General features: G+C 39.0%; 1 protein-coding gene across 7 annotated transcripts in view; it reads right to left on the reverse strand.

The window, feature by feature from the left end:
* Positions 1-18,169, reverse strand: part of LOC104640762 (potassium voltage-gated channel subfamily KQT member 1) — a 537,282-nt gene extending 519,113 nt beyond the window's left edge. For 5 of the 7 annotated variants that reach the window (XM_075761081.1, XM_075761101.1, XM_075761090.1 and 2 more), the window contains exons 1-2: positions 18,031-18,169; positions 15,871-16,439 (exon numbers count right to left, since the gene is read on the reverse strand). In XM_075761081.1, coding sequence (XP_075617196.1) covers positions 15,871-16,253 — 383 coding nt within the window. In that variant the 5' untranslated portion in view covers positions 16,254-16,439; positions 18,031-18,169. Of the gene's footprint in view, positions 1-15,870; positions 16,440-16,833; positions 17,036-18,030 lie in introns of all 7 variants that reach the window. The other 2 variants (XM_075761053.1, XM_075761043.1) reach the window with 2 other exon arrangements.
* Positions 18,170-18,396: the final 227 nt, after the last annotated feature.

The raw sequence follows: 18,396 nt of genomic DNA on the forward strand, positions 1-18,396 counted from the left end.
ATATGGGGAGGAAAAAAAAGTGTTAATAGACATTAAAACTGCTAATAATTAGCCAGACAATTGTCAGGGACCATGTGGCCCTCAGATCATCCCAGTCCCCAAGGAGATGCCCAATGCATCTAGGCATTGGGGCTGGGACTGCCCTGGCTGCCCCCCATCCTTCCCTGCTCGCTGGCTGGTGTGGTGTGATGGGCTCTGGCCCTGGGGAGCCCCCAACACTCCCAGTCTCCAGCCCTCAGGGAGCCACCAGCCCCCACCCCCCTGAGCCCTGACAGCACCCAGTCTTCCCTCGCCAGGCAGGGGAGGGCTAACTGCTCTTACTGATCTCCTTGCTGCGCTCTAACATTGTGTTATCGCTTCCATGTGAAGCTTTCAAATTGCACTGAAATGGGCACTTTTGTAGAATTATTTTTAAATCCACTGTCCTATCCTGAAGCCTTTCAGTGCAACATAAAACTGTGTTTATGGAACGCTGACCTGCTGTTTCACACTGCAGCTGCTTCTTATTACACCAAAGGTGAATTGAGTTTTCCTAAGTGAGTAACAACAAAATGCTACAAAAGTCAAGGCATGACTTGGAGTTGATGATGTCCTCCCAGTTCCAAAATTTCTCTTCAATTAATGAGGAACATCTTCCTAGGTTGCCTGGTAGAATCTATACTCCTAGATACCGTAATGTACAAATCATTTTTCACAGCTGTGATTTTACCCTAAAGTAGGTTAAAGTTTTCCTTGCTGAACAGCTGTTTTAATTGTTGACTATATCAACTGTACTGGTACCTAAGGATTTAGTATTTTAAAAAAAAAAAAAAAACCATCTGAAGAGTATATGGAACCCTTTCTAATAAAAAAACCCCAAACAAACAAACCCCACAAAAAACCACCATGCACATATAGGAGAGAAAAGCCCTACAAATAAAAAGGCTAGCAAAATTACTTAGTAATTACTTACGGAAGCCTTTATAAAAATACTGCTTCTTTAGCTACTACTGGATTGAGGCATTTCTAAAACAGGTTGTAGCCCACATCAGGAATGTATTTCCCTTCACATGTAAAACCTAACTAAATGACTGCAGCACATCTACCCCTTGAGCTGAATTAGGGGACCTATGGCCAGCATATCACCCAGAGTGTGAAAGATCATTTTGCTTCCTTATGTATTAGTGAGAGAAAGCACAAATCCCATGATCTGACCCAGTTTTGCCAGTACTGAATGGCTGCTAGCATGTGACTATTCATTCAAAATAAGAATATTTTGGGGAGTGTGAGACAGACAAATATGTTAGAAATCAAGCCTGACTTAAGATTCTAAGAAATTAAGGGTAGAGGTCAGATTGAAGAACACAGCTGGGGACTATTCAGATCTCAGTTTATTCATTATGATGAGAAAAAAGGCAAAAAGGAAAAGAAGAGATATGCCAGTTTTAGTCTTTGTAACCTGTTTAAGATGGTCTTCTTATATACAAGAATTTCCATTCAGAACTATTATTTGATGCTTTTTACATCATTCTAAGCATGTAATATACACTTGGTCAAAGGGCTGGAGTGCTATATTTTCCTCTATATAAAGGGAGAGTAATTCCACAAACTCTGGCAAAATGGAGGATTACAGGGGGAAGCTAATGTGTAAAATGGCCATGGCAAAATAAAATCTCTGACTGAAGTGCCTCAAGCTGTTGATTGGGGTTTTGCTTGTTTGATATTTTCTTGTGCTTCTGTTGTCTTGTTTTGATGATAAAGATTCTTTTCTGTTCATGGTGTGTTTTCTCATCTAATTTCCTTCCACAGTTTTTGCAGCTAAGATGGCTGAATTTTAGACAGTGAATTCTGGACACCATTTTAGATACCAAACAGGAGACAACAAGAACCTGCTTTGCAGATAATATCTGCAGCTCACTTTAATTTCTGTTATAACCATAAATGGTCATTACTTCTAAAAATTAAGACTATAGGATAAATTATTAAACTTAATATTACCAATATTAACACACTTTTATATCTTTAACTTTTTATTGGGACTAAAAATCATAAAGATTTATCAACATTTGGAGGGTTCTTTATCTGTATTTTTGAGTTTTTAGACTTGAAACAGTGAAAGTTAAAAAAAATATAATTAAATTTAAATAACTGTCCTGTTAATATAATATTGAATCTATGAATCTGTACACTAAGAAAGACGTAAAACAGATTCAGATTTGTCTTGAATATCAAGATAAAATAAACATATGAATCCCACAATAGAAACATTGAAAGTGTTATTAGTTGTAACCAATTAACTACACTCATATAGATCAAAATAAAGTTAAGCTTCTTACTAGCAAAGGCATCTTGAGAAGCAGATGGTGCTTATTGCTTTCTGTATCCAAAAGTCAATTTTCATGCTCATGAGAGTTCATACTCAAATTAAATGCTGTATATTTTTACATACCATAAAAAAGTGAGAATTACCTGTTGACTTCCTGATATGATAAAAGAAATACAAGAATTAAAATGTCTTTTGCCTGTTTGTTACAATGACTGTTTCAGAAGCTGTAAAACATGCTGATTCAGTGACAGCAGAATTTGCTCCTGACTTCAGCTCTGCTCCATAGCCTCCCACTTGAAAACATAATCTTAACAATAATACACTACATGTTGCCATTGTCCATCTGAATCTACAGAGAACCTGAAACAATGGAAAGGATGTCAGGGCTCTGAGGGCACCAATAGGCTCTAATTGCCCTGAGATCCATGAAGATCAACCCAGTACATTAGGTCTTCCTGCTAATGTCTCATCATGCACTTCCTACCAGCAACCCGCTCCTGGCCCACAGTCGTGGTACAAGGGCAGCCAGAATATCACGTGAAGCAGATTTTGATTACTCAACTACTTTGTGGAAAGCTTCAGTACCTCATCAACTGGCAGGGCTATGGACCAGAGTCACATTCCTGGGAACTGGTGGACAACATGCATGAAGCTAAACCAAGAGCTTTCTACAAGTCAGCATCCAAAACCAGACTTTTGCACAGTGCAGGGACACACGTTGACAAGAACAGGGTTGCTCTTAGGGCTCTGAGTGCATCAACAGGCTGTATGTGCTCTGGTCAGCCTTTTGGTATACTCAGTGCCCTGGCAACATGTGTGATTACTTCCCAAGTTCACCTCAGGGCATGCCTACACAAATGTTACTAGAGCTGAAACAGGTACTCCCAAGCTAGTTTTGAACTGGCTAGTCTGGGAACTGCTGATGGCAGACTGTCTCAGCACAGGTTAGCTGCCTAAAATGCTACATGTGCTTTCTAGTCTGCTGTGGTAGCAGTTCAACTAGTTTAAAGTGAGCACACGCATGCTGCCATGTCCTGGAGTAACGTCATCAGGGAGAAGCTCAGGAAACCTGCAGTCCAATAGCTGTGCAATCTTCTCAGATGTTAAACAAAGCAGCATTTCTGCTCTCAAGTTCTCTTTACACCTACCATCTCCCTCCACATCTGCTGCTGCTAACTGCCTGCAGCTGTATCCTGCTCTGTATCTTCCCTAGCACCACCTAACCAGCACATTTGTTGCACTCTATATTCCCTGTGCTGTCCCACAGAACCATACAAAATAATCTGTGCTATCCCACAGAACCATACAAAAATAATCCCTAACTGTATGAAAATGAATAGCAGCCATGCCATTTTTGCAGCTGTGTTCCACAGTCCTTTGTACGTGGAACAAATCACTCTGCGGTGACAAAAATTGTATTTTATTGTCCATTACATTTCAGGTATCACCAGGAAATACAGTACATTTCATTCTTTTCGTGAATAACATGAAGAAAAAAATTGTTCAGCAGGCATACACAGAATTAATTATTACACAAAAGATCCAGAATACAGAAACTTTTTTTTTTCTAGTGCGTATAATCCCAGTAAAAAGCTCTGTCTTTCCACTACTATCTATCAGCTGAAAGTAGTGAACAAACCAAGACTTTCAGTTCTACTGCTCAGGCATGCACTCAACATGTGCTAGTTTTCTATTGACTTCCTCCAGGCTCTGTGACAGTCTTATACACCCAGTTTTGAGTCCCAGAAGATAGGTTACTCCAAATGCAAGAGGTGCCTCGAACCAAGGCCTTCCCAATACCACGAGTTCCTTTTTCATCAAAACTCCCCAAAATGCAGGAAACCTCCATCACTGGCAATGCTTTAAATTTCAAACACAGCTGTTCTTCCTTTTTCCAACTGATCCCAAACAGACAACATAGACCTGAGACAATCTTGCTGTACAGTCTGCGGGCTACTGCAACCTGTCATCTCCACGAGGACAGAAAAGCCTGCTGAAGTGAGTGGGAATGCCAAGTACCTGATTACTACTCCAACATGAAAACAGATCTTCCCATTCTTTACTTGAAATGTTTAGACATTAAACTTGAAACAGATAAATTTCTGGTATTAGCAGCCAGAGTCAGATAGACTGAAGATGGCAAAAGTAACAGGAACATTTTAAGGTAGGTATAAAAACATATACAAAACCCAAAACAATACTGTTCCAGGCAGTGACCTTACAGTATAGAACTTCCCTTTCACTTAACACAGATAGCCCTTGATGGGTGGACACAACCTCAGTGTGAAGAAGCTAGGTGAGCAAGTGATATCTCTGTTATGACAAAAGCACTGAAAACAAGTACCGGAAACAAAGGTCAAGTCCTGCCTGCCCTCCAAGTAAATCCATACCCATAGAAACAAACAATCCTTGTGCACCTTTTTCTCTAATACGGTGGAATGGAATTTCCTTCTCCCTCTGATATCTTTAAACCAGCAGTCAGCACATACTTATATCTTTTTAAGGTTACTATCTCTGTCATTGAGAGCCATGTCTGGAGCCACGCACCAGAATTGAAGTTAGTTTTGAGAAGCCTAACCTTAAAGATTAATGCCTTAATTAATTGCCAGCTGGTCTGCAGAATCCAACAAGCTACAGCTCTGTTGCCTCAGACAATCAGGAAACCTCCTTGTGGATTGCTCCTAAAGCCTCTGGGATGCTACACATAGCTCTAACCAATGACCTTTTTAAACATACTGTACAAAAAACCTTGGGTGAGCTCCATATTCCCTATAAAGAGCAGGACAACAGTCAAATACATGGTACCACATACAAACCTTTAGCAAGACTCACCACTAAATATCATTGGTTCATCTTTAAGTCTCACTTCATGTTTTGGTTTGAGAGACAAACTGCTCCTCAAAATACAATGGCAAAGCCTACCAGTGTTAACTTGTCAACAAACAACTACCAGGTCCTGGGGCTCCCTAAGTATTTCTGATTAGATTTCTGGGATACTTATAGGTAGGGTAAGTGGACAGGTGTGAGCTTAATATTGTTGGCTTGGGGTGAAAGTACTTAAAGCTTGTCATGTGCAAATTTCCATTTGCCCACCAGCTGTCAGTTTGGCTTTCTCTGGTTCCCTGCTAGCCATACTCTCTCCTGCAATGGGCAGTTCTCTGTGCTGCAAAGGGGTGAAACCAGGTTGTGATTGTTTACTTGCTTGCAAGTAGTTATTTACATCAACAGAGAACACTCTCACTTGTTGGCATCTGTTAAGTGCCTAAAGGGAAGCAGCTGATAAGGAGGAGACACAAATAACTACCAGCTAGTAGAGCTGGTCTGCTCTTTCCTATCCTAAAAGAACTGAGGTGCTGCTTTTTGTAGTCCTCTTTGAGCCTTCCTGTGGTTCCTAAGGATGTCAAGACATAGTTTTGGATATTGCTTCAGCAAATACTGTTTTCCTTTTCTACCATATAGCTGCTAAAAATAGAGAAGTATTTCCTCTCAAAACACCTGGCTTTCCTTTCCTTCAATTCTTTACTTTTCTGAAGATAGAAACTTACCCCAAATCACCTATTTTCAGACTTTTCCTCCCTCTCTCTATTAAAAAAGAAAAAGGAAAAAAAAAGTTTTATTTATTGGAAGAAACAGGATCATCTGAGAATTTCTCATTTGGATTTGGATTCTCACTTAACACAGTTCACACCAACAGAAGATGGAGGTGGTATCCTTTCCCAAGAGAGGTCTTGCTAACGTACACTAAATTTTAGTATTTCTTGATTTCTCCTTAATTCCTTAAGCCTCATGCATACAAAAAATACAACTGCTTTTTCATCAGGGTTTTTTAAATCATCGTCCTTAAATCATGTGTTAACAAATTTAAATAGGCAGTACTGGACAGTTGACCAACCGGGGTTAAAGGCTGCAAATGAGAACCTCTCTATGTCCTGATCTTCCTAAATATTGCTTCATTTTGGAGAGTAGATAGTGCAACTGTAAACACATTTTTGTTGTTATTGTAGCCAGGGACAATTAATTGGCTATGAGCATGCTCTACTGAAGCCTACAAATGCTTAGAACTAGTAGGTTAACTACAACACTGACAGCAAAATGATGTGAAGTACTTTATCAAGGATGAACTCTTTCAAGGTCGTGCTATAACAATCTCATTTTCCATGAAGACAAGCCTAGTGAAAGCTCTTACAGGAGAAGTATTAATCATTCCTACTTTTAAGTTTTGCACCAAATAACGCCATTTCTGGAAAAGACTATCGGGGGGGGGGTGTGTTTATATACTGCAGATAAGTGCACTTGAAGCGTTAATATATGAGATGCTTGTGGGAATGTTATCTCTTGAACAACTAAAAAGGGATGGGTGACAAGGGGACAAACATAAACTGGTAGACAGAGATATATTCCTTGGCAACCAAATACAAAATAGCAGCTTTGTGGCCTTTTGGGCTTGCCAAACTTAATTGACTCTGCAACAACAAAAATTATTATAGAAAAGCTATTGAAACCTATGTGCTGTAGTATTTAGATATCTTGATCATGGGTCACAGATGTTTTTAACATGACCAGACATGTCTTTCCCCTGCTGTACTCCTTCCTCAAAACTGAGTTGCTGTGACTTACTTCATGATATGAAAGCCCTTCAGCTAGATAATTGCAAATGGCTTATTTATGTCTCCAGTTTAAATTATATCCAAATACTATTTTTTTTAAAATTTCTTAGACTTTTTTTTTTTTTTAATCCTTAGCTACTGTTTGCTCCAAGATGTGGAGCCAAAGTATTTTGTTCTACTTATACACTAGGACAGAAGATATACAGTTGCTTCAGCTGGAGTTAAATTACAAGAAAAAGAGATTGGATTGCGGGTAATATGTCCATGTAAATCTATGTGTAACTCCACCCATTGGAGCTTCAGCTTTTTTCTTGATGATAGACTACAGAGTTGTACAGTGGAGACTGACAGCTTTAAGGCAGCCTGTTGTTAGGGAGAATAAATGAGTTTAGCCAACAGAAAGTTCTTTGAGGGGCTCCAGAGGCATGGGCTGCTTTTTATTTTAAGTGGTTATTCTGTGACAGGAAAATTAAGGAGAGCATTTCCATTTTTTCATGCTATAAAAGTGCAAGATATTCTCATTCCTGAGCGCATGAAGCACTTCACTTTCTTCTAAATGAGATTATACTGTCTTATGTTGAATAGCCATGTGCTTCTATAAAACATTCCTGCTTGTCTGAATAAAACCTGGTGCTTACATATTTTTGTTATCCAAAGGAGTTTCTAAAAGTCATAACGAGAAGTTTGTCCATGTGCCTTTGTAGGCAAGTGTTGATGTCCCTCAGTTCTCTCATAGACCTATTTCCATGTTCCTGAGGCTCGATGTTTTGTTGAAAGGTCTTGTGCTTATACATATGTGATCATACACAAATTAGAGTTGGTTGGAAATTTTGGTAAAGGAACATTTTTTTCTGTTAAAAATACCAGTATGTTAAAATTAGAAAGTAGTCTGGCAATGTGTTGGTTTTGGGAGAACTGGAGAAGGAGATCAGACAGGTTTTAATGGAAACTTGCCTAGCTTTGGACTCTACTAACAGGCAGCCTGCCTGGCAGGGAGTTTGGGCATATCTGAGACTGTTTTGCCTCAGAATAAAATATCTTCAGGGATTTTAAGCCTTCAACTAAAGGAAAATTCCACCTATAACATGAATATACTGGAGATATCTGTTTTCAGTTTTTTCTTCAGCTCATTCTAGGTTGCATCCAGAAATACCTGGTAGCCCAATTGCATGTAACATGAATGTCTCCAGCTGGCTTCAATCAGAAGTAACTAGCTAATATTTCTACAACACCTAGAATCAAGCTTCCATTTTGATTCTGTATCACTAAGACCTTCTAGAAGAGACTTAATCAGTTCTTTAGACGTTGACAGAAACAGTTCATCACCATGACTTCATGATCAGTGTTCATGATTCTGAAACATTTATCATTGACCTTGACTGTGAGACACAAAAAAAAAATTCAGTAGGTTTCGATATGTGATCTATGACACATCTCCACAGGGACAGGAAATTACTACCACCATTTACAAAGTAACACCAACCTCTTTGTAGTACATTAATTAATGGTTAAGTTCAGAATCAAAAAAGGGAAATAAATGCATCGAATGATGCTGTGCAAATACATCCAGTAATAAGTTAATGTCAGCTTGATTACCATGAAGACATCATCTGAAACATTTTCCTTCTTGAGTTTGATACCATGTGGAGTCCACAAGTTAACGAGCAATTGTAATGTTAACATCAAGGAATATCTTTTTATTTTGCCATTTTCTGTAAGAACAAAGCATTTTTCCACAAAAGCATAGCCAAATTCCATCAATAGCACCATATGAATGCCACACTACAAGATTTGTTTTCACTATAGAAACAAATGGTTTCACTATAGAAACAACATTAGCCTGTGGGGACATTAATGCATATTCATTGAACTGTCTATTACAAAACTGAGCTTCTAGAATAAGATGGATTGAATTTCTTACATAAATGATGGAAAAAGTCATCAATAATTTCAAAAAATGAAAATAAAACTTATGTAGCCTGTGGCTTTGTGCCTTGTGGTTAGGTTATTCTATGCCTAAAGCAAAGTACACTCAGATCAAAGTTCTTCCTTAGGAAATTTTGTAACATCTCTCTCCTGAAAAGACTTTTTGGTGCCAAACAATCTAATTGGGCTCAAAGTGAAATGTTTTCATCTTTGGGGTTATTAATTTCTCTCTCCTCTACCCAAATGCTTATTTTAAGAAAATGTGAAGAAAATTACTATCTCTGACATGTCTCATTCTCTGTCCGTCAATATTAGTTGAAGCTTGCCAACTGGCTCAGAAGTTTTTGGTAAGGCACTTTCAGACAGACGCGCTCAGACAGTGTGGTTGCATAAACCACATTTCCTTAGGAAGAGAGGCTGAAAATTTGTAAGTGTCCCATGTATTTTTAGAACAGTCCAATCTTGGGACTTTACTTAATAATTCTGCTTAATATTCACCGCCATTAACAACTTAAGCTGTTCCACATCACTCAGTTGAACATGCAACCCTAAGCAGTAAGAGGAACATTCCACTTTAACAAAATTAATACTTCTTGACTTTCTTCCCTTTAATACTGCTCATCTTTTGGTACCTGAAGTTTATCATCATTGACAAGACATCAGCTTAGTACCTCTCTGTAGCTAATATATACATGAAAAGTAGCTACTGTAGTTCTAAGTTGGAAAACCTGTCAGTTCAATTTCTGTATAAAATATCCAAATAACTAACTGTTATGCTGACAAGAAACACCCTGAACCCAATAATAATAAGCAATCCTAACTTGTCCTTATGAAAGTACATCATGTCCAGACCTAAGCTGTGACATCAAGGTCAAAACCAGACTCTCAAAAGCAGTCATATGCTTATAATTACTCTAAACTTACAATCACATCATTGGAAAAAGCAAAATATCTGCTTGCATTCTAGAGATAATTGTGGGAAGGAAAGAAATGGGAATTTGACAGTCCCTTTGAGATAAACAGTTATAAATAATGGGCTATAAGCTCCATTTACAGATAGAAGCAGGAGAACACTACGCTAACTTACTTGCTATATATATATTTAGTTTCACTGAGAGCTGTTACACTCAAAGAACCAAAAGATATGCAGGCAAGTGCCCCATACTCATTAAAAGGAACCACTAGACCCTTATATTTTTGCCTTTTAATGTTCTTTACATCAGCAGCAATTGTATGCCAAAAAAAAAAAAAAAGGATTATCAGCCAGAATGGTGGCTCCTAACTTCTTCAGTTGCATTAACAGAAAACGACTACAGCATTTCTTATATGAAGTTGAGAGAAGTAAAAAAAAAATGAGAAAGCAAAGTTTGAAGAGAAACAATAATAACAGAAAATTGCAATTTTTAATTTTTCCCAATAATCTGAACTTTCTTCTTTTTGTATTACTCATGGTGACACAGCCTTTGGTACATAGAATCTTTTCTAAAGGAAAAAACTCTTAGCTGGCCAGCCATTTTACAAACGTGTTCTTGATCTTCTGTACTTTCCCCCCAGAGTTTTAAGTTAGCAACATTATTGATATTATTGATATTGATTTGTAAGGAGCATGCACTTTTAAATTACTCATCAGTAATTCCTTCAATAAGTTATTTTCAACAAGCTGCCAGGAACAAGGATGTGTATGTGCACATGTGCCTGCATGAAGAAGTTGTGGGAGTCAGTACAAAGGAGGAGAGGTGTAACGAAGCAAACTTAGGGCATGTTTTTATACACAACTGAGCCAACACCACGGTTCTCCAATGGCAAAAAGGAGAGCTCTCCCTCATCCCATTCCAGTCTTGGTCAACTGGTTAGTACTGGTTCCAGTACCATCAGACCATTTGCTGACATGCTGTAACTCCTTAAAGTATCAAAAGCTACTCACTTTCTTGCTGGGCTAGATTTCTGCCATTACAATGAGCTGACTTAGTTAGGAGGGCTACAGCTAGTGCCAGAAGCAGCAGGAGAAATGTGGGGCCGGGAGAGAAGAAGGGAAGGTGAGAGAGGGAACCTTACCCTTTGGGTATTTGTAAACTATTACGCTAGCTCTTGTGAAATCATACTCTAGGGAGTGCATCCTCCTTATCTTTGCCATGCAGTCAGAGACAGACACCATCCCCTAAGAGTGATTCAGAGGAATAGCCATTATTCTCTCTGAGTCACCATTTGGAGGAGTTGTTTCCCCATAAATCATAAGGGACCCTAAAGAGCAGACTTTGTTGCTAGGCAAACTCCGCATTTGTGAGATGTTTTGCAGCCAAACCAGGTGGTCTGCAGTACTTGCTGAATGATTTGCAGTGTTATTTTACAATTATTCCATACAATTTTATATGAAATTTAACAGGTGATTATGATCCACTAGGACCACTAAGATAACAATAGCGGATGGTACTTGAAGATGCTGAATGTTTATTACTAACCTCACAGAAGACCATCCACTTTTTCCTGCTGGGCTAGGTTTCCGCTGGCTTAATAAGTTGAACTGGCTCAGTGATCCAAAGATATCCAAGGACAAATAGAGCTGGCAGGAGCAAGCTGAGTGGATGAAGTGGATAAGTGGAGCAGAACTGGAGGTGGTCTGTTAGCAATGGGCTGTTAGATCAGCTCACCCCATCCCATGGGAAGCTATGGGATATAAAGATTGTTCTAACTTTTAAATGAGAACAAGGTCTAATGCTCATTTAATAAGTGGCCAAACCAGCACAAAGTAACCTGTAACAGCTGCAAGTTCTCACTTAAACTTTCGCAGTGTTACACGACAAGAAAGTGGCAGGCCTGAGAACACAATCTAAGAGTCCCTCTCATGGGCCTCCTTCTTGCCTTAGTCTTGCCTCCCTTTTCAACCAGCCTGTGGTTTCTCTACTGACTGCCAGCAAGCCTTCCAGCTGTGCTAACTCCAGCGGTGATGCTGACATCCGTTCACTAAGAACTGGACTGAGACCAACAGCTCCTTTTGTATCTCCCCACAGTCATTACTTCTTCTTCACTATTGACTTGGATGAGATTCAAACCAGTTGCCTACGGGTGAAAGGTTCCTTCTCCCGTCACAAATTCCACGGTCCCTCTTTCCCCTAGCTTCCAGCTGTCATCTCCTACCCTTTCTTCCTCCCAGTGGCTCTCTCTGAGCTTCTTGACCATTTTCAGCTGTCCTGCAATTCCAGCTCCTTGTGCCTATCCAGCCCTTTGATCTCCAAAAGCTGCTAGTCCTTGTTTCTTTGTCCTTCCTGCTTAAGTCTGCTTCTCTTTGTTCTCAAGCTAACCTGCTTTCATACTGCTTTTCCTCCAGTTTCAGCATCGTTGGCACCAGTCTCAGTTTCTATGGCAATCCAATATAACCTTCTGTCTCTTGGTCCCAGGTTCTCTGTCCCTGTTTCATCAGACTCAGTGTAGCCATTTGTGCTGCTTCCTCACTTCTTAGTCCAAGTGCTACCCACCCAGGTTCCCCTTAAACTTCTGGCTTTTAACTAAAAAAGTCAGCTACCTAGCCAACAGCAGCTGAAAGAGCAAAATTAGAAGTCACTGGATGTTCCAGAGAAATGGAAAAGATAGGACAGGGAGGTTGGACTGCCGTGAGTGAAAGCAACAGGGTGTATATGAGGGGAAAAGGTGCTATGGATCCTTGCTTGCTGAGATATATGGACAGTTAGCCTCAGCACAAACTCAGTGGGTTTTTTGCTGGGACCTGAGACGATTGCAGCTGTGCAGCATGGGGCTCCCCTGTGATGTAGGCACAGCCTGAGGCTGACATAAGGTGGCTTCTATCAGTCACACTCAGAACAAACTAACTTATGACAACAAGCACAAGTGAACATACTGTTCTCCTATTATCAGTCACCACTTGTGTGTGTGAGCACATATGTGTGCACATACAGCAATCCTTTTCTTTCAATATGCTTGAGTTGCACTTTTGGTACCTCTACAAACGTGGCAGAAAAGCCAGACCATCTCCACCCTCTGCCTATGGCAAAAGAGGCGTGCAGAGACTTGGCAGGGTAACACTCCCCACCACAATTACACTCTAGCACTTTGAGCATAGACATGGGATTCTGGTTTTGGTTTATGACCATTGCTACATGGTGTCTAAATGGGGGTCAATAATCTTATTATCAGGAAAACTGCCTGGCTTCACACACATAACCCCCCCCACCCCCCCACCCCCAGTTCACATGTATGTGAACACAGTATTTTAGCCCAATGAGCACAACATTCTAGACTATGATTGAGCCATTCCAATTGTAATTAAATATATGTATGTTTCAGAAATGTAAACTCATCACATGAATAAGGCTTCACTTTTACAACTAAATGATTCACCAAGTAGCTTCATTACCATGCATAAATTATCACCAATACATATTGACTACTCATTCAAAAGATAAAATATGAGGATTATACCTTAATTTCTTGAGATGTAGGTGTGATTTAAACAAGTATGTAGTTGAGTTTAGAAATCAAATTCAAGCCGGGCACGCACTTCTTTTTCTGGACTGAGGACCATGTGGCAAACAGCTGGACTCTAACATACAGTGATACCCAATACATTGAGGTTCTTACATAGCCACAAGAACTGGTTGGTTAGGATCAATGTATTGCTATTGCATGTCACAGCTGTTTCTCAAGGCCTCACCTCTTTCTAACTTGTCATCTACCCTATTCTTGCGGATTTCAGGAGTTAAGTATTCCACAGTACTTCCAGTGAAGCTGAAAATTACCTAAGTGAAAAGGTTTTTAGGACTTGGAGGGGGAATTCTCAGCCAAACCCATTCCCCCTTTCAAACATTTTGTTTTGAAACCGCGATTTTAGCCTGGAATAACTCCACTAAAATAACACTAATTCCAGACTTAATTAGGCAAAAATAATTCCCTTTTCTAACATATTCCTTAAGTTTACTCCCTTAATAGAAACCTGAAGTATTAGGCATACTATAGATGTTACATTAAATGAAATTATCTTGGTCATTTAAGAATGCAAGAGGAGTTACCCCCTGGAGCACTTGCTGTTCCCTCGCCCTGCCTGTTTTCTGGAAAGTTAGCAGAACTGGCTCCAGATCAGAACAGACTCCAGTCCCTCTTGGATAGAAACTTCCCACAAGTTTGTACATGAGTTATGTTGTCTTTGTGGCATATGAAGGACAAAAGGACAATGAAGGGATGCTACACATCCAGCTCTCCCAGGCTACACAAATATCAGCTACATACTTGGAAGACTGGATTTGTTATGAAAATAGTCATTATCAGATCAACTCTATATAAATTACCCCAAAACCACAAATACAACATAGGAAACTTTTCTTTAAAAAAATTATAGCTTGTTCTCATTATAAATTAATTATATTTTAGATTAGCACCTCATTGCTTTAACAATGTTTAACTTTAATGATACTTAATGTTGTATAGTATGTTCTTTCCAAAACAGTAACTTGTTACATAAATGAACACACCATATAGTTATTGGAATAATTATTAGGACAAATATACTTAGGACAAAATGCTGGCCAAAAACTATGTTTAAAAATTTTGCTTTCAAGCAATCTCAAAGAAAAAGCTCTTAAAAAAGGTCAATTTACACATTCTTTCATTTAAGTTAGGAATCCTTGTACTGTTAAAAAAAAGAAGAGCTTTCTGTTAGTAACACCAATATTTTCTCCAATTTTCTTGTGTGTATATATATATACTTTGGGGTTTTTTTATTTAAATGCCTATTGCAGAATATAAGTACATATTAAAGGTCAACCTTAATCTGAGATAAAAGCAACACAGATGATGAAACAAATGCATTTTAGCTAGATTAATAAGTCCTAACCTTAAATAGGCTTAAATCATGACTATTCACATAATAAAATCTATACACATTACATCTCTTTAAACCTTAGAAATTACTATATACTATAAGCATAGTCCTTGAAAGAGGCCCTATCCTTTTACTTGGCAAAATTTCATGAATCAAAAAATCCTTTTAAAAAAAAAATCCATATATGATTTTGAGGAATGAAAGGAAGCAAATATCAATAAGACCATCTATTTTATGACAGATAGAAGCATTATGATTCATTCTTATAATTTTCATGTCTTTTTCTGGGCAGTTCCTGACTGCAATAACCGATAATAGTTTTTCCAAAATGCAGTCAGGCCATAGAAAAATTCATCTGAGAGAGAATAATTTCAACACTGCATTTCTTCAGGACCTATGCTAATTTTATAATAAGAGCAAGGACTTTTGGCTCATTTTGCATTCACCAAAGTCAGTAAAAGTTCCTCTTGCCTCAGTAAGAATAAAATTGAACCCTTTCTACAGCTAAGACAACAAATTATCAGTCTTTTAAGCAGCATTCAAAATAGTAATTAAGGTCCTGCTAAACTTGACAGATACCATAAGCAGCTCAAGGAAAACAGTAGCAGCTGTATTAATAGATTAACCACTGTTTTACAATAGTAAATGGAAGCCTTAATTTCCTCCTTGCATGTAGTACATATGTGGCATAATGAAAAACATTTTGCTACATTTGTACTCATGTTCATGACTGTAAATTATTTCAAATCAGTAATGTTATCTATTTGTCCAACAAATTACTTGTTTTGGCACTTCAGCATGAGCAAAACGGACTTATAAAAATGTGGCATATCTGATCACAGCTGAACCTCCCATATCTCATGCTAAAAACTGCAGCATCTGTAGCTGAAACAATGCAAAGCAGCTAAGGCAGCAATAAAAACTGATGTGATCATATAGGACTTCCCCTCAGAAATATCAAATATACAGTCTACATCTTTGAAGACAAATATCAAGTGAAGAATACAAAGCCATCCTCTGGAAGTGTTAATGGATATAGCAGCTGATCCTCTGAGAAACTGGCTTCTCCATTGCTTTCAATGGGATTACTCATGCAACAGGTTTTCAGCCTGGGAGCTCAAGTACTATGATTTCTGGCTGATTAAGTGGACAGTTTCAGATTTTTCTTACACCAAAGATTATGTGAAAGGGTAGGTACTTACACAGTAAAATGATAGATAAAACACTTCCATCCACTGGGCCTCTCCAGGAAGTTGTAGACGTCTCCCTGCGTACTAGTTTTAGTTAAATAACGGCTATGGAAACACTTTGTTGTACAGGCCCTGTGGACTTCACTTTCTGCCAAGGCTGCAGCTCTTGTGCCTTCCTCAGGGTTACAGGGAGTCCCAGATCCATTATTCACCAGGTTTTCTGGATCCAGTGCCACAGAAGAATACTGCATATTGCTTAGGTTCCCCCTGACTTCCAGCAACGCTGCAGATTTCCTATTTCCATTCAGACTGCTAAGTTGGGAAGTGGAACCTTGAACCTGTCCACAGCGGTTATACATCGGGTGCCCAACAGTTTCTCCACTATCACAGGACATTCTGTAACAACACACAGGTATTACTAACCCTGATCAATATTTAAAATCATAAAGAAGGTATTGTATGTCCTCTCTGCTCAGGGTGTTCTCCAGCAGCTGATAAAATGACTTTCTGCTGTTATCATGGAGCTTCTCTGTGACACAAGTGTGAGCTGTCAGCCTGTCACCTGCTGTCACTCACAGCCTCTGAAATTAAAAGAGAAAAATGTATTAGGCAATGACACATGCTAGACACCAGAAGTAATAGGAAGCTGGGAAAGGAAAGAGGTTAAGACTTTTGGAGGAAGAAAGAAAATTATGATTCAATGTTACATTTGTTAAGAAGGAAGCCTAAAACTATTAAAATAGTGCAACACTAGTACAGCAGAGAGTTGTCTTGAGACCTTATTTTCTTAAACTAGGCAGTTTTTGAAGTGTCCTGATTAGAGGTGCAACTGTGAAAATTTCCTAGAATTTATAAACTTGCTGATGCCTGAAACACACTACATTGAGGTTTCGAACTTTGACACCTACACCTCAAGAGATCTAGAGTTCAATGTTACAGAAAGATTTTAAGACTTGAATAAATTAATTTAGTCACCTCATGGGATCTGATCTTGCAGTCCACAGTACTCAGGAACAATTTTTCCTCAAGAGTAAAAAGGAGGATGCCATTAGTGTTAACTGTCACTGTGAGGTCAATAGTATTACAAGGGAAAAGATCAAAGACTCCTGGCCTGATTCTTTATTTTCTTCAAGCCATTTTATGTTTGCTGCAAACTTTGCTACCCTCAAGCAAGTACCTAGAGAAAAGAGAATAGAAAATAAGGCTCTTATAGATCAATATATATTTCATGGGGCAGACTTAAACTGCTGTAATACACAGATACTTAGCAGTAATATTAATCACTTTGTGAGACTGAGAGTAGCTGTCTTTCTGAAGTGTCGTTTTTTGTACTGCCTTATTTCTTACACACACTACCATGAAAAGCCTCCTTATGTAAAATATTTAGCTAAAATGAAAATATTATGAAAGTATGAGAATATTAAAAGTATCATGAGACATGACTTTAACTTCAAAGCACTGCTGATGCTAATGTCAAAATTATGTCTGTAATGACATATTGTAATGTACTGTGCTATCTGCAATATAAATTCCACATGTCTAGGAGCTGCAGCTCATTGCTCCTCTGTCAGAAGAGACTCACACCCACATTTTGAGTTACTTTAGCCTCAGCCGAACTGAGTAATTTAGAGAGAGATAATTTCAGCCCTTACCTCCTCTTTCTAAATAAAGCTTATTCTTTGGTGTTGCTTAAAGATCCCTATGTGTTGTGGAAGAACTACCTTTGCAGTGCATCTGAACAAAGCCCTCTTAAGTTATTCCACAAAATATTTACATGGAGTAGTGGACTTGTTACAATGTGCTCATTTCTTAACACCGGCCATGGTAAAGCAGACTGATGCATTTCTACATTAGTCCTACAGCAGATAAGAGAAATACTTCCTTTCCCTCATCAATTCTCTTGAAACTGAAAAGCTGTAGGGACCAAACAATAAAGTCTAAACACAAAGCCCTTCATCCAAGTCAATCTACAACCTATGAGAAGTACACTTCCTCTATATCATTCATTTTAGCTGAGGCTACCTAGACAAGTCCTTGTAGCAAAGGCTGGCTACCTAGCAGCTGCAAACAGCTACCTGAAACACATTTGCTAGCCTGCTTAATCAAAACAGAGGATCCCATAGGATCAGTCATAAAGCACAGAAAAAGCTGAAACCATCTGGCAAACAGTACCTGCTTTCTCTTGTCGCATGTCCTTCTCCTAGCTGCTCCATACAGCAGACTCCCTGGATAGGTGCCGGGAGAGGAGCTGCTGCCTGACGCTGCCTCCAACTGACCAAGACCCACGCTGAGTAAGGCAGGGTCCCTCCCTTTCATCTGCCTTATATGGCTGTCCTTGGAAAAGGCAGAGAAACAACTGAGGAACAGTTTTGACGAGTTCAGAGAGGAGCTACTTCTGCTTCTTCCTGTTGTCCAAACCAGCAATCACAAGAAACAGCTTAATTTTGCTGAGGATCATCCTCCCTTCCCTCTTAGTCCTTTTCTTATCTGCATACACTTAACTGCAAAGGGTTAAGAGTGGCATTTCCTTACAGCACA

The sequence above is a fragment of the Balearica regulorum genome, chromosome 1 (assembly GCF_011004875.1).
Source record: "Balearica regulorum gibbericeps isolate bBalReg1 chromosome 1, bBalReg1.pri, whole genome shotgun sequence".
NCBI lineage: Eukaryota > Metazoa > Chordata > Aves > Gruiformes > Gruidae > Balearica > Balearica regulorum.